General features: G+C 42.0%; 7 protein-coding genes across 10 annotated transcripts; 3 read left to right on the top strand and 4 right to left on the bottom strand.

Moving 5' to 3' along the window:
- Positions 1 to 355: 355 nt before the first annotated feature.
- LOC143377158 (mpv17-like protein 2) lies at positions 356 to 2,137 on the bottom strand. Of its 2 annotated transcripts, none has more exons than XM_076828152.1 (5): positions 1,981 to 2,137; positions 1,726 to 1,897; positions 1,180 to 1,616; positions 695 to 820; positions 356 to 624 (listed from the first exon to the last, which is right to left on the bottom strand). In XM_076828152.1, the coding sequence occupies exons 2-5, from the start codon at positions 1,748 to 1,750 to the stop codon at positions 607 to 609; spliced, it is 606 nt and encodes a 201-aa protein (XP_076684267.1). In that variant the 5' UTR covers positions 1,751 to 1,897; positions 1,981 to 2,137; the 3' UTR covers positions 356 to 606. The 2 variants fall into 2 exon arrangements, with proteins under 2 accessions (XP_076684267.1, XP_076684266.1); XM_076828151.1 differs by having other exon boundaries at positions 1,726 to 1,900; positions 1,981 to 2,134.
- Positions 2,138 to 2,341: 204 nt separating this feature from the next.
- Rpl37-1 (ribosomal protein L37-1) lies at positions 2,342 to 3,866 on the bottom strand. Its single transcript, XM_076828154.1, has 4 exons — positions 3,731 to 3,866; positions 3,242 to 3,377; positions 2,580 to 2,664; positions 2,342 to 2,461 (listed from the first exon to the last, which is right to left on the bottom strand). Exons 1-4 carry the CDS (start codon positions 3,731 to 3,733, stop codon positions 2,410 to 2,412), a joined length of 276 nt encoding a protein of 91 aa, XP_076684269.1. The 5' UTR covers positions 3,734 to 3,866; the 3' UTR covers positions 2,342 to 2,409.
- A 5,772-nt stretch (positions 3,867 to 9,638) lies between these two features.
- On the bottom strand, positions 9,639 to 11,619 carry Eif2bgamma (eukaryotic translation initiation factor 2B subunit gamma). The gene is made up of 4 exons (XM_076828149.1): positions 10,943 to 11,619; positions 10,557 to 10,869; positions 10,269 to 10,498; positions 9,639 to 9,856 (listed from the first exon to the last, which is right to left on the bottom strand). Exons 1-4 carry the CDS (start codon positions 11,617 to 11,619, stop codon positions 9,700 to 9,702), a joined length of 1,377 nt encoding a protein of 458 aa, XP_076684264.1. The 3' UTR covers positions 9,639 to 9,699.
- Positions 11,620 to 12,091: 472 nt separating this feature from the next.
- Trmt6 (tRNA methyltransferase 6 non-catalytic subunit) lies at positions 12,092 to 13,719 on the top strand. Its single transcript, XM_076828147.1, has one exon. It carries the CDS (start codon positions 12,092 to 12,094, stop codon positions 13,511 to 13,513), a length of 1,422 nt encoding a protein of 473 aa, XP_076684262.1. The 3' UTR covers positions 13,514 to 13,719.
- A 679-nt stretch (positions 13,720 to 14,398) lies between these two features.
- Positions 14,399 to 19,374, top strand: Beta3galtii (beta-1,3-galactosyltransferase 6). 3 transcript variants are annotated; one of them, XM_076827459.1, is made up of 4 exons: positions 14,399 to 15,335; positions 15,564 to 15,944; positions 17,817 to 18,123; positions 18,194 to 19,374. In XM_076827459.1, the coding sequence occupies exons 1-2, from the start codon at positions 14,608 to 14,610 to the stop codon at positions 15,847 to 15,849; spliced, it is 1,014 nt and encodes a 337-aa protein (XP_076683574.1). In that variant the 5' UTR covers positions 14,399 to 14,607; the 3' UTR covers positions 15,850 to 15,944; positions 17,817 to 18,123; positions 18,194 to 19,374. The 3 variants fall into 3 exon arrangements, with proteins under 3 accessions (XP_076683574.1, XP_076683573.1, XP_076683572.1); XM_076827458.1 differs by having other exon boundaries at positions 15,564 to 18,123; positions 18,453 to 19,374; XM_076827457.1 differs by having other exon boundaries at positions 15,564 to 18,123.
- On the bottom strand, positions 17,157 to 19,176 carry Ing5 (inhibitor of growth protein 5). Its single transcript, XM_076827460.1, has 4 exons — positions 19,036 to 19,176; positions 18,173 to 18,625; positions 17,936 to 18,114; positions 17,157 to 17,865 (listed from the first exon to the last, which is right to left on the bottom strand). The coding sequence occupies exons 1-4, from the start codon at positions 19,070 to 19,072 to the stop codon at positions 17,764 to 17,766; spliced, it is 771 nt and encodes a 256-aa protein (XP_076683575.1). The 5' UTR covers positions 19,073 to 19,176; the 3' UTR covers positions 17,157 to 17,763.
- Positions 19,375 to 20,722: 1,348 nt separating the features above from the next.
- On the top strand, positions 20,723 to 23,549 carry LOC143377142 (membrane protein BRI3). The gene is made up of 3 exons (XM_076828117.1): positions 20,723 to 20,938; positions 21,302 to 21,501; positions 21,622 to 23,549. The coding sequence occupies exons 1-3, from the start codon at positions 20,869 to 20,871 to the stop codon at positions 21,751 to 21,753; spliced, it is 402 nt and encodes a 133-aa protein (XP_076684232.1). The 5' UTR covers positions 20,723 to 20,868; the 3' UTR covers positions 21,754 to 23,549.
- Positions 23,550 to 23,619: the final 70 nt, after the last annotated feature.

Genomic DNA, 23,619 nt, shown 5'->3' with positions numbered 1-23,619 from the left:
CCTGCCAGTCTTTGTTTATTATTTCGCCGCGTTTATTGTTTGTATTTACATTGCAATAATCGCTGTTTGCTCGTTGGCGACTGTCGGCTTAGTAGACACCCGTAATCCCGTTGCCGCCGAATGCCAAACAAAAGCTGTCACCCTAATAAACAATATCCTTTCCGATGGACTGTTGTTGCGCGGCGATAAGAAAGCGACCGAGTGTCCCCGGAGATGCGCCAAGCGTGCACACGCGGGGCGATAAAAGATAAGGATCATTCGGATCCGCGGGATCGAAATGTTTCGAAACCTCGACGCCACCGTAAGACTCAACCTATCGGAATGCTACAAAACATGCCTCTGTTGTTCTCCCCTGTTTATCTCGATCGTTATCAATCGCGATGCAACCGAGTTACTGCGCTCAATATTATCATCCAGTCGCGTCGAACTATGAAGGATGCCAATGATTCCGGCGGCTGATAACGATATTGTGCAATGATACACAGACAGTATCTTACGAAATTAAAAAGTTCGAAAGTCAAGGGACTTGTCCCTGGGCTACGGATGGCAATGGTTAATGATAGAACGTGTAGTTATTAAGTGGCGCGTGCTAATCGAGATTTCTCGTCACTGGTAATGAGCATCCTGTAAAAAAAGTCGATGTAAGTTACGATGAAGTGGAGCATTGCGGCAAGAGAAGAGGTAAAACACTTACGTATTTCATGTACGACAGAAATATATCGTAGATCATTGTCATGAAGTTTGTGTACAGCACTCTGTAGCGAAAGGGGATAAAGAAGAAGTTAACGCACTGCGTCGGAGGCCAGAAGCAGCAATCGACCTTGAAAGAGAAGAATTTCAACGGTGCCACTTTCAGATGTAATGGTTCTCATCGATGAAACTTATTTTATTGCAACGCATACACTGTTTTCCCTCCGTAATCCTTAAGGCAGGTTTTCCTGTACGCGACCAGGAGAGTTTCAAAGTCGATTTTCTCGAAAACGAAGCGCGATATGAAAAAAAGTTACTCTTTCTTTTCGGCTCGTAACCAGTAAATGAGTCAAGAAAAAGGAATAACATTTTTTGATATTGCGCTTCGTTTTCGAGAAAATCGACTTTGAAATTCTCGACGCTGCGTATAGGAAAACCCACCTTTAGAGTTGCAGAAAGCGATAGCTCTTTACAAAGCAGCGCGCGTACCTTCCAAGTGTCATACAGCTTCACTTTCAGCTCCTGGTAGATCTCTTCGATCTGTCGATGCTCCAACACGCCAAGTCCCACGAAAAATATGCCCAAGCAAGTGGGACTGGCGATCGTTTGATCGAGGCAGGTCTTTTTAACGACCGACAGCGCGTTTCTGCCGGGCAAGACTTTGTCCAGCACCATGTAGAACCAATGATGGAAAGGACCTTGAACCAAACCCACGGTCGTCATGTTCTTAGTTCGAACATAATCGTGCACGTACATGTTTGTGCCGGCGTTCGACTCCAGCTCGTCCTCCGGCGACGCTGCCATCACGCGAATACTTGGCAAGCATTTGTTGTTCTTCTTTAAGTGCTCGCTGCGCTGCTGTATCACATCCGCCCCTGCCATCATCAGACCGCAGCTCACCGTGTTCGTGACCAAGAGGTACTTGCCTAACAGACGGAATTTTAAGTTTCTCTGCCAAGCGAATTGCAGGAAAACCGAGAGGATACTTCGCGCGAAATTGAATTACAACCAGCGGTGTTTCTTTCTAATACTTACCAAATAATTTCCGCCAAACAGTCATTTGTGCAACGAGCTCCAAATATAGATTCGACGCCCTTATTCGCGTAGGTCTTTCAGCCGGCACCTTCGCTCTTCTGTCTCACAGTTCTTCCCTGTTTTTACTTCGACGAAGAGTTCCTTGAAAATTTCCCTCGGTCCCCTTTCTCTACTACTATATGATCATGCGGTTACTCTTGATTTTCTGATGCTTGTGGAGGCGAAATCTTGGCTGAGCACGACCGCGTAACATACCGTTTATGCTAACTAAACAGCAACGCCTTTTAAGCAGTTCCTATAAGTGACTCTAAGCTATCATTCTGCACTATAAGTTCCCGAGATACTGGCAGAAATTCACGAAACCAGTGTAGCCTTATAAGGCCGCCCGCAGTCGAAAGTTCCGCCGCGGTTGCGCAGTAAAAGCTACCCCACCTTTGTGTATAGGTACAATTGTTATTTCCATTTCGCAATTTGTAAAAACGCTACCAACGCGTGCGGCGATCTATCGCTTCTTTACGTACCGTCACACGCTCGTGCAGGCGTCGCTCCAAGTTATTGGCGCGGATAAAAAATCATTCGAGCAGGACGATTGATTCTACAAAAAGTAATGCGATCGGACGTTTTTAAGTCTTTTATTAGTAGTCAAAATCTTATGGATATATAACACAATGACAGAATTTAGAATTAATTAGTCTGGTCGGTTTTGGGTTTCGGTAAACCTTCCCTGAATCCGTTCCTGAAAAAGATATAGAGTGCCGTGATGAAAAATCTCACGAATACTTCTTTCTCTACGAAGCTCTGCATTTCGTGTAATTATTAATTCTATTTCGCAATCGCAAATTACGTCTGCTTACTTGAACTTGCGGCGCACAATCTTCAAGTACCGCATGCGACCAGTGCCGGTGGTCTTCCTCCTCTTAGCTTTCACCGACCAGTTATCTAGAAAACAATAACAACAGTTGTTAGGTAAAATCAATTTCTGAATAAAAACGCCAATGATTCACGAGTTCCCTCTGCAATTTAGTTCTACATCGTTCTTCTAGAAATACTATAACTATCTTTAAAATGTTCATAACTTCCTAGCGGATGCGTAAGTCAGAAAACTATACAGTGGCTCACAGCCATAATCGTACACTCTTTAAAATCGCATAACATTTTTAAAATTGCTCCAAACAACTCGAGTTTTTTTGAGAAGCTAGAAGGATTAGTTTGCTAAGTGACATGGTTCACCGTTTTGAAAAAATACAATTGGCTGGAGTAGTAAAAAAAAAAATAGTAAAAAACGTAGATTAGTGCTCCGCAGCCTTTTCTCATCTTCGGCACACCTAAGCCCTTCCCAGAATTCCACAGTGCATCGCAAGCAAAAATATACAAAACATATAGAAGCTTATTAAAAAAAAAATCTCGTGCTTTTTTTTCATTTAACATCGTCTTGTGGCACAGCGGTTGCGTACATTTTTTGCGCCCGAAAGAAGCACTGTTTGCGGAAGGTGTTTCTAGTATGTGATTAACTTACAGGATCGCATCTTCTTCTGAGGATATCCACACTGTGCGCATTGTGACTTCTGGATGTGGTACGAGCTGCGCCCACATCGTCTGCACAATGTGTGCGTCTTATTCCGCCGCTTACCAAAGCTCGACGTACCCTTCGTCTGTGAACATCAACATAGGTTAATACGAAGGTACACGATTTCACGTTACTTTATTTCTAATGGACAACTTCTTCGCGATTAACGGTGCGAAGCGTTTTTGAATTACTGCTTCGAATATTCTCGAGATTTAGTTTTCCGCTGCTCGAACCGCGTGTCAGATCGTAAACATCTCGCGCATAACCTCTACCGCCATACAACATGGATAATGTATTCATCGCGGAATCTTTTACCGTAACTATTATTAAATACAGTTTCCGCGAGAATTAGCGAATTGTTTCTTATATTTTTTAGGTAACGAACTTTCACGATCACGAAGTTATCGGTAGATTTTAATTAGTCAAATATGCGCTCACCATCTTGCACGAAGGAACGCTTCAAAAAGAGGCGATCAGTCCCGTTCCGTTTCAAAACCGTGTGTTCCGCCGTTCAGGCTCTTCAACCGATTCTCAAATCCGTGGCGGCAGTGGTGCTCAGTTTGAAAAGAGGGACAAGTGGAACGAAAAGATTGTGTTCTGGAAAATCGTATTTACAATTTTAAGGGGGTAGACACGGGTAATGCAGCGCGCTGTATACCGACACAATCTGGCCCGAAACATGGGTTCGGGATTTTTCGTTTTTCGTCCTTATATGAGCAGATTTGGGGCTGGGCGAGATCTCATTCGAAAGAGGAAGGTTCAATGCGGAGCGCTCTGCTCATGGTTCAACGAGATTGTGTTGATATGTAATAATATCAGTGTCCAAAGTAAAGCAAAAGTCGACAAAATATACCCGCAGAATCCAAGCATTTTTAGGTCACTAAAAGAGTTTTGTGACTCAAACGGTGAGCAGAGCACTCCGCATTGAATCTTCTTCTTTCGAATGAGACCTCTCCCAGACCAAAATCTGCTCATATAAGAACGAAAAACGAAAAATTGTGACTACATTCTCAAATCAGAGTTCCGCCATATTGGCGATAATACATAGCAAGTCACGTGACAAATTTAGTTGAGGTAGTAGATACGAGATAGCGCCTACTCGGGAGGACTGCCAACGTGGATTCATAGCAAAACTGAAGCGATAGCTGGATATACGAGCCACAATAAAAGCATGATGGAGTCAATGTATGCATTTTCAGACGATTGTAGGTTAGGTTATATTCATTTTAGGCATACATTGACATAGGAACTAAATTAAATTAAAAAATTAATTTAAATTTTTTTTATTTATTGTTACATTTTTCCAAGACTATTTTGTAACTATGTTGTAACGTTTCTCCCATGTTCAATAATAGACAAGTCAAGTTACTAAAAATATTTTTCAAGTTACTAATATATTATACATTTCCTATGTACTTTACTGATATGTTAGTAGAATTGTACAGCGTTGAGATGTATTTTACATGAAATAAAGGGGAATTGTCTTAAATTAGGAAGATAATTATATTCTTTATATGTTTTGCCTGAAATTAGTTGTATTTTCTATATTAGACAAATCTATTTGTTGTATTTTCTATAATAGACAAATCAGATTGCTAAAAATATTTTCTTCTTGTTACAGATTAACCTTGGGAACATTTCTCGGTGGACAGGATTGAGGAACTTTCAGTGAGACAAATGATGGAAAGCTGATAGTGATTTTATACATAAAATGAAGTGAAATTATATATTTTATACTTAATAATAATACAATATTAATCAGCATTCATTTCTACATACTTATATTAATTTATTGTAACACTGTAAAAGCCTTTTCTGCAAATAAAGTGGGAAAAACTTGAAAAGAACTGTATTATTATTTAGAAATACCTTTTACATATTCCTATCCAAATTCCAAACCTCTGCAGCTTCGATTCGCAACTTTAAAGGTGACGCCTTTGAAACTGAAATTCAGAATACCTCTTTTCGCTTCATGTTCTCCTGATAACTGGGCCAAAATCTGGCAAAAATTTTCAGAATGCCCAAAATTGGGCTTCGTAACAGGAGAACATGATGTCGAAAGAGGTGGCACTAAGTAACGTCTTCGGAGAGAGAATCGAGGATGCCTTCGAAGCTGAAATTCAGAATACCTCTTTTCGCTTCATGTTCTCCTGATACCTGGGCCAAAATCTGGCAAAAATTTTCAGAATGCACAAAATTGGGCTTTGTAACAGGAGAACATGATGTCGAAAGAGGTGGCACTAAGTAACGTCTTCGGAGAGAGAATCGAGGATGCCTTCGAAGCTGAAATTCAGAATACCTCTTTTCGCTTCATGTTCTCCTGATACCTGGGCCAAAATCTGGCAAAAATTTTCAGAATGCCCAAAATTGGGCTTCGTAACAGGAGAACATGATGTCGAAAGAGGTGGCACTAAGTAACGTCTTCGGAGAGAGAATCGAGGATGCCTTCGAAGCTGAAATTCAGAATACCTCTTTTCGCTTCATGTTCTCCTGATACCTGGGCCAAAATCTGGCAAAAATTTTCAGAATGCACAAAATTGGGCTTCGTAACAGGAGAACATGATGTCGAAAGAGGTGGCACTAAGTAACGTCTTCGGAGAGAGAATCGAGGATGCCTTCGAAGCTGAAATTCAGAATACCTCTTTTCGCTTCATGTTCTCCTGATACCTGGGCCAAAATCTGGCAAAAATTTTCAGAATGCCCAAAATTGGGCTTCGTAACAGGAGAACATGATGTCGAAAGAGGTGGCACTAAGTAACGTCTTCGGAGAGAGAATCGAGGATGCCTTCGAAGCTGAAATTCAGAATACCTCTTTTCGCTTCATGTTCTCCTGATACCTGGGCCAAAATCTGGCAAAAATTTTCAGAATGCACAAAATTGGGCTTCGTGACAGGAGAACATGATGTCGAAAGAGGTGGCACTAAGTAACGTCTTCGGAGAGAGAATCGAGGATGCCTTCGAAGCTGAAATTCAGAATACCTCTTTTCGCTTCATGTTCTCCTGATACCTGGGCCAAAATTTGGCAAAAATTTTCAGAACGCACAAAATTGGGCTTCGTAACAGGAGAACATGATGTCGAAAGAGGTGGCACTAAGTAACGTCTTCGGAGAGAGAATCGAGGATGCCTTCGAAGCTGAAATTCAGAATACCTCTATTCGCTTCATGTTCTCCTGATACCTGGGCCAAAATCTGGCAAAAATTTTCAGAACGCACAAAATTGGGCTTCGTAACAGGAGAACATGATGTCGAAAGAGGTGGCACTAAGTAACGTCTTCGGAGAGAAGTAGAAGCCTTGAGCGAAAGTCGATAGAGTTTGAGAGTAGTGAATGGCATATTTAAAGTAGTGCATTAATGCGAAGAATTTTAAAACCACTCTGCGTGGAAGGATCTTTTTAGGTGTTCTTTTTAGCATGTCTTTTATATGGGATTTGGAATAGGAAGGAGTAAGTAGAGCTCGTTAAATAAAAAAACTCTTTTACCACTTAGCTGCAATTTATTCAAATAAGTGAAATGCAATACAATGAAATGTTACAAGTGTAACTGGGTTAGGTCTGGGTTAGGGGAGGGTTAGGGGTATCCGTTAGGGATTTCTCCACGTAAAAAAAAAAAAAAAAGGTCTGGGTTAGGTCTGGGTTCGGCTGAAGCAGTATCAGTCGAAAATGCAGCCGGTTTAACGTCTTCTATGTAAAAATTCCTTACCTGTAAAGCAGAAATATACACGATTAATAATCGCTCTAGTTACAGTATGTGAGATTAGTTACATCGCATCAGGGGGACCAAGCCGTCTTTGTTTGGCTGAAGTTTTCCCGTTTAGTTAGCACCGCATCGGTAGTTCGATTCGCTGAAAGAAAGGTTATGTTCTCGAACACGCAAAAGGTTGGTACATTTATTTATTTACGATCTGAGGGCGTGGGCATCTTTTGGGGGCTTTATAGATTATTATGCAATTAATTTGCAAAATAAAATTGTTTATTTATTGCTCGAAGAAGTTTTTTGAAAATTTAACAGTAGGGTAAAACAGAACACCCAATCCGAGAAAATGGCGCTGCGCGCCATCTATCGGAACGTGACCAAAAGTGGCGCCCCCTATTGAAAAAAAAAAAAAGCAACTTTGCCAGGCTGTATCTCTGTTCCAAGTGCAGATAGAACAAAATCGTAGAGGAAAATTTTGCACTGTTTAATAAACTCTATCATCCTGCGCAGTTACTTTTTTCGTAGGTGCGGCGGTACACTTGAAAACTGCATTTGAACTCATTTTTTAAATGGAACCATACAATTTTGTTTACATGAATTTAATCCTTGCGTTATTCTGCGTATAAAAAGTATAAGGTAAGATAGTCGTAAACTCAATAGCTTACGAGATATTTAATTTTATTACGAAATATGCCAAAAGTGGCGCCCCCAAACGATGAAACTTCGTACTAATATTTTTTCCTATATAAAATTAAATATCTCGTAAGCTATTGAGTTTTCGACTATCTTACCTTATACTTTTTATACGCAGAATAACGCAAGGAATAAATTCATGTAAACAAAATTGTATGGTTCCATTTAAAAAATGAGTTCAAATGCAGTTTTCAAGTGTACCGCCGCACCTACGAAAAAAGTAACTGCGCAGGATGATAGAGTTTATTAAACAGTGCAAAATTTTCCTCTACGATTTTGTTCTATCTGCACTTGGAACAGAGATACAGCCTGGCAAAGTTGCTTTTTTTTTTTTTTCAATAGGGGGCGCCACTTTTGGTCACGTTCCGATAGATGGCGCGCAGCGCCATTTTCTCGGATTGGGTGTTCTGTTTTACCCTACTGTTAAATTTTCAAAAAACTTCTTCGAGCAATAAATAAACAATTTTATTTTGCAAATTAATTGCATAATAATCTATAAAGCCCCCAAAAGATGCCCACGCCCTCAGATCGTAAATAAATAAATGTACCAACCTTTTGCGTGTTCGAGAACATAACCTTTCTTTCAGCGAATCGAACTACCGCAGGAAATGAATTAATTTGCATAATTTTGCAGTTGTATCTTAAAACACAAACCTCCTCCCACCTTCGTTATATTTAATTAATTGCTAACAGGTCAAATCCATCGCGGTCTTTAGTAAACGTTCATTTTATTCAATAAATTACAGACCCTAATAAACAATCAGTGTAAAAATAAAGTAAAATTAGGAACAGTTACCTTACAATAACAATACTTTGCATCGTTTCTATTAAATTACTTTCGGCCTCATATACACGTGTACATCATAAAAAAATACATCACATTTCGTAATAAAATTAAATATCTCGTAAGCTATTGAGTTTTCGACTATCTTACCTTATACTTTTTATACGCAGAATAACGCAAGGAATAAATTCATGTAAACAAAATTGTATGGTTCCATTTAAAAAATGAGTTCAAATGCAGTTTTCAAGTGTACCGCCGCACCTACGAAAAAAGTAACTGCGTAGGATGATAGAGTTTATTAAACAGTGCAAAATTTTCCTCTACGATTTTGTTCTATCTGCACTTGGAACAAAGATACAGCCGGGCAAAGTTGCTTTTTTTTTTTTTTCAATTGGGGGCGCCACTTTTGGTCACGTTCCGATAGATGGCGCGCAGCGCCATTTTCTCGGATTGGGTGTTCTGTTTTACCCTACTGTTAAATTTTCAAAAAACTTCTTCGAGCAATAAATAAACAATTTTATTTTGCAAATTAATTGCATAATAATCTATAAAGCCCGCACACACGCACAGCATTTCAACAGATTTCAGAGTACGTAGTTGCTGAATTGGCCGCTGCTCGTGTCGCACCCAACGTTACCGACTTATTCTAAAATAAGATTACAGTGCTACGAGTGGTAGGAATTAATATTAAATCTTACCGGAAACATATAAAATCTAAAACGACTAATTTCAATCAACATGTTGCGCAATAAAATTATTCCCTTTACTAATATATTTATATATTTATAGCTAAGTGGTTACGCAAAGGAGGGGCTTTGTAGAAAGAAAATAGAACTGGGCTTTATTCATTAAATCAATTTTCATAACCACCTAAAGAATTTCATTGAATTTGCATTAAGGGGGGAGACCACTATAATGATGTGAAAGGTAAGCGTGTTTTCAGGATTTTTTCAAACAAACAACGCAAGTAAATCAAAATTTTTTCAATCAAATTCATAAATCTGTTTCCGGTATACTCTTCGTCAAAATGTGTTAATCTGAAGTCAAAAAGACAAAAATAATTAGAAACTATTTAGAAGCCTACGTCTATTACGTGACGATAAAAAAGTAAATATCGCAAAAAATAACAAAATGGCGGACCACTGAAAAAAAATATTTTTTTGGGGGGGTACAGTCGTTTCTCAGAAATCTATTTTATTACTGAAGCACCTAATACGTTCGATACGATTACAAATAATTAAATTTCTATGAGTTTGTCAGGATCGGTGAGCACTTCGCGGGAATGCTGGCTTCCAGATGTCACGAGATGCTGAGGGCCAACTACGCAGTCCTTCAGTTCAGTACCTTCCTCGATAACGCAGCCGTTGCACAAAATGCAATTACGTATCACGCATCTGCGAAGGTAAACGACATAGGAACCCGTCCTTCGGCTGATAATGAGAATGTATCGCAAATGAAACTCGGTCGAGGTGGCGCCCTGATCGTAGTGCTCAGGATAGCGTCTGAACATGCGCGTGACGACGCCGTGACGTCAAACCAATCAACGCCAAGATGGCAGATGATGGGAAACAAATCGTGCTCAAGAGAGCACTACGATCAGAGCGTCACCTAGCCCGAGTTTCATTGCGATACATTCTCATTTCACCGCGAGACTTAAGGCCGACGCGCAATTTGGCGAAGCGCGGCGATACGAAGAGAGAAGTTTATGAACAATTGATGACCTCGGCACAGCGACGGTTAATTAATCATAATTAATTTCTTCGATTCGATTCATCGCGCCAAAATGCGTGACCGCCTTTTAATTACCTCTGCTTGATCGTCGCATTTTCCATCACGACGCTGTCCGATATCCTAGTCTTCGATTCAACCCTCGCGCTAGGTCCGATGTGACTTTCTTTAAGGGAGGTTTTCTCGTCGATAAATGCATTGTCGTCAACGCAACAATTCTGCATCTGCGTGCTATTTATGGTAGCCGTGTTCGAGATGCTTGGTAGACGAGACTGCTCGCTGTCGCCGATGTTCCACCATTCCAATATCTAAAACATTTCCAGCGTTAATGCAAACATCCCCGGAAGATTCCTTTTACGCTCGTACCTTGGTATTAGCAAAATGATACATCTGTATGGTGTTCGCTCTTAAACCAAACTTCCCATCCACAATATGAGCGTAACACCTTATTACGTCTTTATGATACGCATCCTCTAAATCCGTACTGTGATCATTGTACGCTGACATTCTCCTGATCAGCTCGTCCAATGGTTTCTCCACCGCAAAGTGGAAGATATCTTCCTTCAGGTTTACCCTCACTATCGACGTATTCTTATCATCCAGCGATTGTTTACGCGGTTTAGACAGCTGTTTGCTGACGATGTATGGAAGAAGTTCACCTTTCAGTGTACTGAAGCTCCTAGAAAAAAGAGCAAACCCTGACATACTTTATCCACCAAACTCTCGTCCCCTTTTCACCCGAAATAACTTACTTATTCTGCACCAAGAAATCCAAAACCCACTTGTTAATAACGTACAAGTGAGCGTCCATTAATTTCGAATGAACAGTGAAGCTTGTGTGCTTCTTGAGCAGCGTCTGAGAAATGTTAATAGTTTCTTCGAAGTCCGAAGCAGAGGCGAGGAAGATTAAACGCCCCGTTTCATTATCAATCCCAATTAAATCAGTCTCGGGCTTCTGCTTGTTCTTCGGGCCGGGAGTTACGAAATCTTCAGGCAGCTGAGGCACAGGCAGCATCAGGGCCACTACGCTAGCGTTGTGCTTCCTATACAAGTTCAAGATCTCGCATATATCGACGTTGGTGATCAGATCGCAGGAGATCACTAAAAAGTCCGTATAAATTCTCTCGTAAATCAGCCGAATAGAATCTGCGGTACCGAGATCCTCCGCATCCTCAACGGGGACGATATCAGCCTTAATTTTCAGATTCAATCTGCTCAAGGACATCGATACGTTGTTCTCCATGTTCGCCGAGACGACGACGATCGCCTCCTTGAATCCGGCGCGTTCTAGCAATTGGAGCGGATACCAAACCATCGGAATATTCCCAATCGGTAGCAAGCATTTATGCTGGCCGTGGGTGAGCTCCGTCATACGCGACCCTCCTCCGCCAGCGAGCACCACTGCCTGGAATTCCTTGTAAGGGAACATTTCTTCCTATCTGCTGAAACAATTCGTCGAATAAAAAGCAAAATGGTCCTCGCCCAGTAAAGTCGAAATAATCGTGTTCCAGACTTACAGGGGCGTAAATAGACGTGTTTTAACGAAGGAGGTACGAAATGCTGCAAATTTCATTCACGCGAATCAGCTTTTAACGTTTCCGCTGCCGTAATTACGACTCAATTTCGTTTTACAGATGGTGTATATCAGCGGCGTGTTGATTATTTGAGGCTTCTGAATTGTAGGTTAGGTTATGTCGAATTTAAATATGCTTTTTAATACAGAAATTCGAGGGATTATAAGTACGCAACGCTGCGAAGGTTGTTTCACGGAATTAAACTGAATGGAAAGGCTACGAGTCCGATGTAGCCGTGCGGCAGTGATCCTAACCTAAAAGCGATAGTCGATCCTAACCTATTTCGAGGAGCGCGTGCACTCGGAGAAGTGCACGAGATCGAGGAACATGTGCGAATCCGAGGAGGACGTAATTACCGTTGGAAAATACGTGGTAGTGAAGAAACTGAGTTTCAAAAAGATCTATAAAGTCACAGCCAATGGGAGCTTGATGCTGGGGAAAGACCTGGTGAATATGCGTGAGATTATTGGCAAGCGATTTTGGAGCACTTTCGAGATGATTCCTTTGAAAGAGGGGAAACGGACGTTCTCGTTGAAAGAGGCGACGGAAACAGAGTCCTGGGACGATTTGCTGACCACGCTGCCAAGTGGCAATGACAATCGCTCGATTATTGACGACGGAACCTCGCAGAAGCTGTCCAAGGACGAGATCCTTCTGCTGCAGGAGTCGGGTAAAACTGGGAAGGAGATAGTGGGCAGCTTGATCGAGAACAACAAGTCTTTCTTGGACAGAACCGAATACTCGCAGGAGAAGTATCTGAAGAAGAAGGAGCAGAAGTATATTAGGTATTTGACCGTCTGTAAGCCGAATATAAGCTCTTTACAAGACGTGTACTTTAAGCTGGATCATAATAAAATCGGGAACCTGCGGATGGACGCTTTGGCGCAGCTGTTGTCGTACAGCGACGTTCAGTCGGACGGACTTTATATGCTGTACGATAGCGGGTCTCAAGGCTTACCAGCAGCTGCGATGTTGAACAGGATTGGCGGGAATACAGAAGGACGCTTGATTAATTTGCATCCTGGAAACGTCCCTCAAGCTTTGCTCGCCAACGCCATGAATTTTCCTAAGGAACAGATGGACAGATTAGTTAGCGTCAATATTTATAGCTTCTTGAGATTGTATCACCAAGGCGAGAGTGCTGTATTAAATAATATCGTGGCATCGAGGGGGCCACGCGACAATTGGTCGAATAAAATGAAGCACAGGGAAGGCAAAGACACAGAAAATAGTGTAGATAATCGGACTTCGCAAGATGCGGAAGCTCGGAAGAAGGAATGCCCGGAAAGTATTAATAACTCGAATGAGATTATTGGAAGGGACGAGACTTCTGAAGAGTTGACGAAAGTTACTCTAAAACGAAAGTTAGATGAGTCTAATGATCTTGAATCTGCGAAAGTTGTGCCCTTGAAGAAGCCGAAATGGTTATTGGAAACACAGAATGCTGTGGAATTGGTACAGAACTCGAAAGCTCGGGGATTAGCGATAGTGGCTAAAGAGCATCCTCTAAATATCGCAACCGCTCTTCTGCCTTTTCTAGGAGCGTCTAGGCCGTTCGTGATTTATCACGTTTACCGAGAGCCTTTGCAGGAGACGTACACGATATTGAAGCAAAGGCAGAATGTAATTAATCTAAGACTGTTCTCCAACTTCCTACGTTCTTATCAAGTCTTGCCAGATAGGACGCATCCTGATATTCTAACTAGTGATACAGGTGGTTATTTATTAACAGGATACTTAGTTGAATAATAGGCCACGTATTCTAGAAGATTCAATTTTTTCTGACGCGCACCAATATTTGGTGCTATCACGGCTGGTTACGCTAGAGGAAGTATTGACGCTGATGTGGAATGCTACTCGAGCAATATTTCGGGCGAGATAGAAACTTTTATACAAGTATTTTATATTTGAGATAAGCCGAGTTGTCCCGAGAAATAAAAGAATATTGTGAAACATTTTGACTGGCTAATTCCTTCCCTACATTTATTATTTAAATCCTTAATCCTAATATTATTACGCGCCTTGGATGATTTTCGATAACGCGTGAAAACATGTTGACGAAATTGCAGTTTTCTTCTGAGAAGGACGAAAAATTGATATAAAATATCGCAAATGACCCTGTACTATATGATACTAGTAACAAAGATTACAAAAATTATGTAGTCAAAGAAAATGTGTGGATAGAAATATCAGATAAATTAAAAGTATAAATTAAAGTATTGTTCATAAATGTTACAACTTTTAAATAATGAACGAGATAAGAAGCCGAAAGCAACGTCTAGAAGCACGCGTTTGACGCTGATAGGAAATCCCGCCTTTAGCGTTTGAATTGAATTACGCGCCAAAACACGAACGACCGAAGCCGACCCAGCTTCGGATCAGGGGCGTCGTGGGCTACGATACGGCTCGTGACGTTTGCAGCAAAGAGGAGATATAATATTATATCTCCTCTTTGGTCATGACATGAACAGAGTGGAAGTGGGGGGAGAAGACTATCGATCACCATCGATAGTCATATAAAAATATCGATAGCTTTCGATATTGAAAACTATCGATCACCATCGATAGTCATATAAAAATATCGATAGCTTTCGATATTGAAAACTATCGATAATTCTCCACCACTACTGTAAGTCGAAACAGCTGATCCGAGTCGGCAGATCTGTCATAAACACAAAAGTAAAACCGGGTCTTTAAGACTAAATGCCGAAACAAATAAATAGATCGCAATCGTTTGGGAAAGGAAACAACTAAAGGAATAGCAAACCATCAAACCGCAGATATGTCAAGGTAGTATTCACGAAAAGGTTAAAAATGCTCCTTGATAGAAACGCGATTGCCAAATGGATTCTATGACGCTCTTACCACTGAGATCCACGCAGAAAAATGCTTACGCAATGATTAGAAAGAAGTTTCACTTGAAATTCAACATTCCCACGTTAGTGGTAATCCTGCTCGTCACTTTGCTCTGCATGCATTACCTGCGCTCCACGAAGTGCTCGCCGACCGAGCAGGGGGCAAAGAGTAAATCGCAGCACAGGTTTGTGATACTCGTAGTATCCAGCCCCGACAACCTGGAGCGGCGAGCGACCATCAGGAAAACGTGGCTGGCGCAGAAGCACGCCACCGTCAAGCATCTCTTCGTTATAGGAACTTTAGACATACTCCCCAAGCAAAGAGAGACCTTGCAGTCCGAGAAGCAGAAGTTCAACGACTTACTTCTGCTGCCGAGGCTGCTCGACTCTTACGGGACGCTGACGAAGAAGGTTCTGCACGCGTTGAGGGAGGTGTACGAGTCCTATGAGTTCAGCTATTTGATGAAATGCGACGACGACACGTTTGTCCTGGTGCACAAGGTCCTGAAGGAGCTGGACAAGTGGGACAGCAAAGGGACGAAGAAGGAATTGTATTGGGGCTTCTTTAACGGAAAAGCGCAGGTGAAGAGAAGCGGAGCTTGGAAAGAGACGGACTGGATACTGTGCGATTACTACCTTCCTTACGCCCTCGGAGGTGGCTATGTGCTGTCCTATAATCTGGTGAAATTCATTGCGTCCAACGTGGACATTCTCAAGTAAGGTTCTTTGAAACTCCGAGCTTGATTGAATATATATCCTGCATCCATCTGATGACCTGTGTGTACGAACGCCGGATGTATATCTGGCATCACGGAACGAGCTGCCGATCGTAGCGTCGATTTTAGTCAGCATCTCTTGTAGTTTAAAAAAAAAAATTTTTAAAAAAAGCACTTTCGCGGAAATGTACGCCGTAACGAAAGGGTTAACAACTGTACGCTTTCCAGGCTGCACAAAGCAGAAGACGTGTCCGTCGGCCTTTGGCTGGCTCCTCTGGCCAACATAGAAAGGAAGCACGACGTACGCTTCGACACGGAATACAGATCTCGCGGATGCTCGAATCAGTATATAGTTACTCACAAGCAGACCGTCGAGAGCATGAAAAATATGCACGAGTATTACCAAGCGTCTGGAGCTTTGTGCGCAAAGGAAATAAGAAGCCGCATGAGCTACAATTATAACTGGACGGTTCCGCCTAGTCAGTGCTGTAACGTACAGTCGGGCATTCCATAATGAAGGAGTTATTCCTTCTCGTATACTCTAGTCACACTTCGTTAAGTTATTACGCATATTTATTACGTGTGCGACATAGTCTGAACATTTCGTTGGTAAGTATTCTTATGGATCGTTCACCTACAAGTTTCTAGCTAATCGGGACTTAAGAGGTTCCTAGTCTTCCTGATTTCTCGATAGTTTTCGTATCTCGAGAAATCAAGAATCGGACCGTATTTCTCGAGAATTCTCAGAAATGCGACTTTTGAATCTTTTCGGAGAGATTCTGGATTATGCAAGAGTTTTATAAGCGATGCAATAGTCTTATCTCTGCTTTTCGATATTTATTCTTTCATAGCAAAAAGAAACTCGTTACTTAATTCACTATACAATTTTTCTAAATTTTTAAATACGAATTGGAGGGCTATTTCTGCACGTTGAATCTTCTTTACTGATTGCGAGATTTTTTAATGTCAGTAATAAGACTTATTACAAATTGTAGATGTGTTTATACGCTCGCGATTAACTAGTAATACACCAGAAATTCATTTCCGAAAATAAATGAGATTTATAATAATTTTCCTAGATTTAAGTCTCTCAGTGAAATACTGTAATTTCTCGAGAAATAAGAAATAAGCAATTATAAAATTTCTCGAGAAGGAACACTAGAGGTTCAATAGTTAGTTTCTTTAGAGAAGAAATATTAATGACTCGAACAGCACTCTATCACCTTAGAATACACATTTCGCACTAGAATCTTTAATTTATAGTATCAAAATGGATTCGATAGACTTACTATTCCTGCTTGTAAATATTGCTTGTATATACATTGATAGAAAGTAGCGATTAAGTATCTGTGTTTCTGTAAATTAAATATATTTTTGTAGTAGTACCTTCCCTACTCGCCATAAGTGGGTATTCAAATTAGGGCTCCTACTATTTCTCGGATTTACGGATATCCGGATACTCGGATAGTAAAGGTCTGCGCACACGTATCAGTTCCGTGTCAGTACGGTAAGAAGAAGAGACCCTCTACGCCCTTCTTCTGTTTATCACTGGCACGACCGAACGGTACTGACACGGAACTGATATGTGTGTTTAGACCTTAAGAGCCCTAATTCAAACTGACTCCAGACCATTCTTGCAAGTTCTCGCCTTGCCTGTACTTACACTATTTTCGTTCCTCCGTGTCTAACGTAGGGCTTGCTAAGCTGCATCGATGAATCGCGGCCCCTTTTAATTCTCTCTCTCTCTCTCTCTCTCTCTTTTCTTACTCTAAACTTGAGTAACAGCAGCGTTGAACTCTCCTTCCTGACGCACATCCGGGCTCGTTTATATAATATATTTTATTTCAACAAAAAACTTACTCTATACAGTGTCATTTACAATTATAAAATATAAAAACAGTAATAATTTGAGTTCAATACTATAATTACGATTCAATACTTATGCGATAAGACATAATTTCAGTGAGCGAATCACAGACGTTCAAGAACCGGCCAAGGGAAATCATATAAAAATGTAAAGCTCTCGATCGAGTTTTAGTTATCCGCAATAAATTACTACTTTGTACATCTAGTAAGAGAGGCATAGAAAGAGGACAATAGGCAAGGCCGGCCCTCAAATCTTCTTCCCTGTGATAAGCTAATATCTCGCTGCGCGTTCATTGCATCCAATATTGCCAGCGACGCGAAACATTACATTAAATACAATATTTCAGCGTCCGCGCTTTACGAAGCCTGCAACATTAGACGCAACGCAAGTCCAGCCTTTAGTACTTTCCCTTTACTTCCTTTTTTTCCCTCAAATTTTCTACCTTTTCGTACGATTCAACTTCATTTCACGTTAAACCACGAAAAATATATCCTAATTTTAGAAACAATGTACGCGTCTTTTCTTTAAAATAGGTCGATGCACTCGGGCATCCCCTAAAGCTTACTTTTTCTTCCTGTCTTGCGTACATTTAGGACAATACCATTTCCCTTTAGGTTTTGTAGTCAGTCCGACACAAGCGAAGTGGAACCATTCTATAGGACACTGCGGGAGGAGAAAGCCGATAAAGTTAAACGTACAACGACCAGTAGAGTCTCGCAAGTAAATGGCTTACATCTGGATTATCACAACCAATCATCTCCCCATAAGAGACTTGGTGGCACAAGCAGTAAGTCGGTTCGTTAGGATCGACCGGCATGTCCAGGACGTCCGCCGGGTGCCCGAGAGCGGTGGAATCGACTTGGGCGCCGCTGCCCACAGCTCCGGCGGAGGAAGCGGATGCGACGGATCCGCCTGGAAGAGGTACACACATTTAACGAACGATTCTAAGCACAACAACGATCGAGCTCACCTTTCTTCTGTTTCTTCCTAGCCGTCTTCGACTCATCTTCGCTGCTAGCACCCGCTGCGCCCTTCTTCCGTTTCTCCTTCTCCTTCAGCTTCTTTCTGCCCTTTTTGCTGGCGTTAGTCTCCTCCTGAGCCCTGCTGCTATTCAAAGCCTTGTCTTGTATCTCGGCTTCGAACCTAGCTAGGTCCGAGTCCAGCCTCCTGATATGCTTGTCGACTAACTCGTACGTTTGTATCGCCAGCTGGACTTTATCGTCTCCATACTCCTTCGCCTTGTTGAACAGGTTCTGGATGTGGGTCAGTTGCTCCTTCTTCTTCTCCGGTGACTCCTTCTTCAGGTTCTTCAGATAATCGTCCGCTAGCTTGTCTATGTCTTTCATCAACCCCTGCGCCCTGGCGTCCAGGTCTCGCATCAACGTGAAGTTCCTCTGCAGCTCGATGGGCAGGTGTTCCAGACCTAACGCGACGTAAAGTGGATTAGCGGAGGCTGTTTCGAGCATAGATATATATATAGTTGGAGCAGAAGCTGGGAATATTGGCGAGGGGAAGGTAGGCTTGGAGGGGGAAAGGTAGAGGTTCAGATACAGGCACGTCGGTTAGCTTCGGATGCATTCGGCATGTATAACCGCTGCGTTACCCGATTTACTCGTATCGCTCCCCTTACCGCAAACCTTGCCACCCTCCTCAGCTTACGCTCCGTCTATATATATATATGTATATATGTCTATGGTTTCGAGAGTAGAGGGATCAGCGTACGGGTTTCTGCGATGCGAGCTTCGCTTTCATGATTGACTTAGGAAAAGTACAGTTGCTTCCGTTCACCTGCGTCTGTGAGAAGGAGGAGGGGGGGAGGAATTGACCACTTACTGTCCAAATAGTGCTCCAGATAGAGTGCAGTTGTCATGGTTCCCTTCACTTGATCAGCCGCCGAGGGTAAATTACACGCCTCATGTAAGCGCCACGGTGTAACGCTAACACCCGCAAGCGTTTTTCAGCCAATATCGGTGAGAAATACCGATAAAACCTCTTCGAAACCAGCGATCGATGGCCCTCGATGGTAGAAAGCGGCAGACATTACTGTCATGGCTGCCAACTATACTATCCACATCCCGCCTTTCTGGCGCGAGACCGCGGCCCATCGCGTCCGTTGCTTATCTACGAATGGTTGTACTGCGAGACAATAAATGAACGAAGCGTATAGTTTCTCACATCGGAACACAGCTCCCTGCGTCGCCCTTAGCCGCGGAACGAAAAGAATTCGAATATTCGCGAGGAGATTTGAATATTCGCGCGCGCGCCATTTGAGCAGCGCTCGACGGGGATTTGAAAGTTCGAATCGCGAGCATTGGCTGCACGCGTCGTTCCGTTCGTAAATATTGTGATGCGATGTATATGGGGTGTCCCAAAAGTCTCCCCGTTTAAAAATACGCAAATTGCATTAGATCGTAGATTTTATAGATTGAGAAAACTACAAAAGCGAGGCACAGAGATGAACGATTTTGAAATGTTTTCTAGTTTCGTCGAAAGCGGAGGAAGTATTTCCCGTGACCTAATCGAAAGGTACACCAGGTATATCTATACCTGTTTAATTATAGAATCGTTGATCTGATTAAGAGCGATGAGGTGTTCGTCGCATTCGCATTACGGTACGCTAAAGTGCGTCAACTGGAAACTAATAATGCGGTGACGTCATAGCCGGTCGACCAATAAGAGTACGACTGCTAATCGAGGAATACTTAAAAGAAAAACGTTATCTGGCGTGATAAGTCTTACCCAGCGGAAACAGCGATGCATTACTATTTGTTTTGGAAGCGCGTCACGAGACCAGGCAATTCCCTACGCGTGACGTCGCAAACTCGTAAAGGAAAAAGCGTACTAAGCAAATCGCATGGCGCCAAAATACAAATCGAATGTTTTGAATCAGAATAAAGGTGCGATTTCATGCTGACACTCGACGCTTGTTTTGAGCTGAACTGATCACGTGACTCGTTCACCCGGTTGACTCGCTTGTTCATTGGTTGTGTGTCGGTCCCGTGATTGGTCTTTACGCTGAAAGCGAGCGTCGAGCGTCAGCATGAAAATGCACCTTTATCGGTTCTTTGGATGAGATGATAATAAAAATGAGTCAGCTGAACGCACCCAATATATAAAAAATAAATAAAGAAAGAAAGCAAGAACAACAAGTGAAAGAGCAATTTATTTTTTAGTAAGTCTGAGCTCAGACAGACCACTTTAGAAGCCCACTACACCACAAAAAACAGTTGTGCGTTGTATCAACCACCGACAGCGCCAATTCCGCGTACAGTTTTTTGTCGTCGATACAAAAGTGACAGCCCAACCACTGTTTTGTGTTTGTTGTGGGCTTCTAAAGTTGTCCGCCTGAGCTCAGCCTAGTCGCCCAAATTGCGGTTCGCGGTGTTTGCAAAAAATGAAGCGCAAATTGACTGTCAAAAGCGCCCAATCTGGCAGCACTACTGCTGCCAGCCAATTACGTCACCGCGTCGCCAACACAGCTCCATTGTTATTGGTGATTCTTTCCGTAGGCGTTCCCCTTCTACTGTGCGTAGGGAATAGTAGGGAATTGCCTGTCAACTCTGCTCGCTCTGGCTGTCAAAAAGCTCTTCCCGTCGAGTTGCCGATGCGAATTACCTAATTGACCGAGCGTGCTTCCGATAAACCGATTGATTCGAATAAACGACGATGGAAAATCAACCGCTGAATTCGGGAAGTGACAAACCTCCGCCTTACCCTGCGGCTGTATCGTCTAAAAGTAAGCGACAAAATTCTGTTATTGTTCGGCTTCTGCCACAAAAAAATGGAAACGAACAGCGTTGCCTTTCCAACCACCGAGGGTTCTCATCCAGCGTACAGCAATTCTTGCGTCAGCTCACCTGACACTCCATTCTTTCCACACCAACTGTACATAAATCGTTAACGGGCTTTCCATTGTAATTATCCAGGGAAACCTATCCTTGCCATTGGCGCTTGAACGCACTGCATGGTATCGGCGTGCGAAGCTCAGCGAGGTGAAGATAGCGTCACTTATCCGTCGTCATTACCCTTTGTAGTCCGATGCTGTTTGTTTCCAGGCGGGGACCTTGGAAATAGTTAATGTAAAATGTGCCCTGCGCAGGTAATTTCTCGTGGCATCCACCACCTGGATACAACGTGACTCAGTGTGGAGATTTCGCCACCTTGCCTCCGCCGCCGGGGTATTATCCTAGCGCCAGCCCAAGTCATAATTCTAACTGCGCGCCGTCTTATGGCTCTACGCAGTCGACTACGATAGTCGTGCCGGAGGTCATTCTAGTCGGCGGGTGCCCTGCTTGCAGAGTGAGTGCTCTCTTCGTTCTTCGGAGAAAGTATTGACGGAGGCGAGAAGCTCATCTTGGCGGGCTCGTTGACGACTGGGTTGACGCAACAATGCGATTACAATAATCTTTTGAAACACAGGTGGGCGTAATGGAAGACGACTTCACTTGCCTGGGACTGCTGTGCGCGATTCTCTTCTTCCCCGTTGGAATACTTTGCTGCCTCCTGTTGAAGACGAGACGTTGCTCCAACTGCGGCGCCTACTTCGGTTAATACGCTACTGCGGTAACGTAATAGCTGCAAACTCCTGAAGCTAAACGCCTTCGAAAACTAGCATTATTAGGCTAATACCGATGCAGTTACATAGATGCTAAAATTTACGAGTATATTAAACTAGTTTTTTAATACCGTGCAACCATGGTAATCCGAGCTATTTAAGAGAAGCTGTTTAAACTATCGGCGGAGTGTTCGTAACGAGCAATATTTTTCCGTAATGAACTGCAGGCGGTAAATCTTTACCTCGCGAGGTGGTCTATTCGAATGCCAATTAATGCTGTGTGAAACAGTTTTCTAAAGCACTCCGCTTGTTCTTAACGCATTTTATGTTTTTTAAAAGCTAATGGAAACGTGATTTTTATACCACAGGTTCAGATTAGCATTGTTGCATTTTATTACGATATGTGTGTAAGATAAATGGTTTATATCGCCATGTACTTTAAAACGTTATAGTTTGTACCTTTTAAGATTTTTAATTATGTGATAGAGAACGCAGGGGAAGCTATTCGGAACGATGTGCATTAGGAAATGAGGTTTCGATGTACATTTGAAAGTGCAAAGGTGCATAGCAAAGACGGAGAATTGATTCGTTTAAATCGATTCAATGAAATCTGTGGCCGACACCTTTGCCGATCTCCTTGCAAGACTCAACGTTTCGATATATCTTGGTGCATAAATGGTGGCTGAGCTTCTTCGAGTTCATTCGAAACGTTTGAATCTCAAGGGAAGCGTTGGCAGATCGTTTCCCTTATATTAAACAGTAACGAGCGAGCAGTCTAATGTTTCCTAATAATGCGAGAGCGTGAATCGTTAATTGTTCACATGATAATATATATATTTTTGTAAACGAAACAGTATTTAGAGATACGAGGGCCATTTTGCAGTAAGAATTATTGTCAAAATCATTGTTACTTTTACGGCATGGGAAATACATGTTGCATATTTTTATAGAGCGCGAAGTTGCATTTGCAGATTTCATTCGGATACGCGAAGCTTCTCGAAAGCTATTCTTACAAGGGAAGATGATCCCGAACCAGAAGATTCAAAAGAATTTTGAAACTTTGTGAATATGTGGGGGATTTCCTCCTGATTATAGCGCAATTTTTGTTTGCTGCCCAAATTCACCCGAAGGGGGTGAGATTAACCCCTGAAAATTCGTGTATTTTCCGATTTTATGTTATAACTCGCGAACTGTAAGAGATAGAAAAGAAGTTTCAAGACAAAAATTACTTCTGTTAATTAGATCTATTATTTGGTAAAAAAATTATTTTACAATTCGCGAGTTATACCACAAAATTGGAAAGTAACCGGATTTTCAGGGGTCAATTACTCCCCCTTAGGGTGAATTTGGAAAGCAAACGAAAACTTCGTTATAATCGGGTGGAAATTCCCTACATATTCACAAAGTTTCAGAATTTTTTGAATTCTCGGGTTCGGGGTGTTAACTTGTTAGTACGGTGTAGTCAATTTTTCAGCTTATGATACTAGAAAACCTTGTTCACGATGAACTCGTCATTTTGCGTAGTAAAGAGTCATATCTGATCGCAGACCTGACTCTTTTTGGTGATTTTACGCTATCCACGTTCAAACGAGTGGAATAAAACAAAGCATCATTAAAGTATATTTTAACACGCGCGGCTATTTCAGAAGTCGTAAAATACTAAGTACCTGAAGATACAAAGTATTTTTCTAATTCAACGTGTTACCAATATGCCTGTAAAAAGAGGCCTGGCTGCTTTAAAAGTATACGCCTGTAGCGAATGGGAATGTTATTAAACCTTGTTAAATCATCATTCTTACTGACTTTCATTGAAGCTTTGAAACCTTTGCAATAGAGGCTCAATCATTTTGGACTACTGTAAA

Source organism: Andrena cerasifolii, chromosome 15, assembly GCF_050908995.1.
Source record: "Andrena cerasifolii isolate SP2316 chromosome 15, iyAndCera1_principal, whole genome shotgun sequence".
Taxonomy (NCBI): Eukaryota; Metazoa; Arthropoda; class Insecta; order Hymenoptera; family Andrenidae; genus Andrena; species Andrena cerasifolii.
This window is presented reverse-complemented; position numbering and strand designations above follow the sequence as displayed.

Excerpts from the sequence above, each read along its gene's own strand:
- LOC143377158 (XM_076828152.1), bottom strand. The coding sequence starts at position 1,750 with ATGACTGTTTGGCGGAAATTATTTG. Across the intron at positions 1,617-1,725 it reads TGTTTGGCGGAAATTATTTG|GCAAGTACCTCTTGGTCACG; the intron begins GTAAGTATTAGA and ends TCCGTCTGTTAG. Across the intron at positions 821-1,179 it reads AGCTGTATGACACTTGGAAG|GTCGATTGCTGCTTCTGGCC; the intron begins GTACGCGCGCTG and ends TTCTCTTTCAAG.
- Rpl37-1 (XM_076828154.1), bottom strand. Across the intron at positions 2,665-3,241 it reads TCAGAAGAAGATGCGATCCT|ATAACTGGTCGGTGAAAGCT; the intron begins GTAAGTTAATCA and ends ATTGTTTTCTAG. Across the intron at positions 2,462-2,579 it reads ATTGTGCGCCGCAAGTTCAA|GAACGGATTCAGGGAAGGTT; the intron begins GTAAGCAGACGT and ends TATCTTTTTCAG.
- Eif2bgamma (XM_076828149.1), bottom strand. The coding sequence starts at position 11,619 with ATGTTCCCTTACAAGGAATTCCAGGCAGTGGTGCTCGCTGGCGGAGGA. Across the intron at positions 10,499-10,556 it reads ATCATTTTGCTAATACCAAG|ATATTGGAATGGTGGAACAT; the intron begins GTACGAGCGTAA and ends GAAATGTTTTAG. Across the intron at positions 9,857-10,268 it reads AATGCGACGATCAAGCAGAG|ATGCGTGATACGTAATTGCA; the intron begins GTAATTAAAAGG and ends TTACCTTCGCAG.
- Trmt6 (XM_076828147.1), top strand. The coding sequence starts at position 12,092 with ATGTGCGAATCCGAGGAGGACGTAATTACCGTTGGAAAATACGTGGTA.
- Beta3galtii (XM_076827459.1), top strand. The coding sequence starts at position 14,608 with ATGGATTCTATGACGCTCTTACCACTGAGATCCACGCAGAAAAATGCT. Across the intron at positions 15,336-15,563 it reads TCCAACGTGGACATTCTCAA|GCTGCACAAAGCAGAAGACG; the intron begins GTAAGGTTCTTT and ends TACGCTTTCCAG.
- Ing5 (XM_076827460.1), bottom strand. The coding sequence starts at position 19,072 with ATGACAACTGCACTCTATCTGGAGCACTATTTGGACA. Across the intron at positions 18,626-19,035 it reads TCTGGAGCACTATTTGGACA|GTCTGGAACACCTGCCCATC; the intron begins GTAAGTGGTCAA and ends ACGTCGCGTTAG. Across the intron at positions 17,866-17,935 it reads TTGGTTGTGATAATCCAGAT|TGTCCTATAGAATGGTTCCA; the intron begins GTAAGCCATTTA and ends CTCCTCCCGCAG.
- LOC143377142 (XM_076828117.1), top strand. The coding sequence starts at position 20,869 with ATGGAAAATCAACCGCTGAATTCGGGAAGTGACAAACCTCCGCCTTAC. Across the intron at positions 20,939-21,301 it reads TGCGGCTGTATCGTCTAAAA|GTAATTTCTCGTGGCATCCA; the intron begins GTAAGCGACAAA and ends TGCCCTGCGCAG. Across the intron at positions 21,502-21,621 it reads GCGGGTGCCCTGCTTGCAGA|GTGGGCGTAATGGAAGACGA; the intron begins GTGAGTGCTCTC and ends TTTGAAACACAG.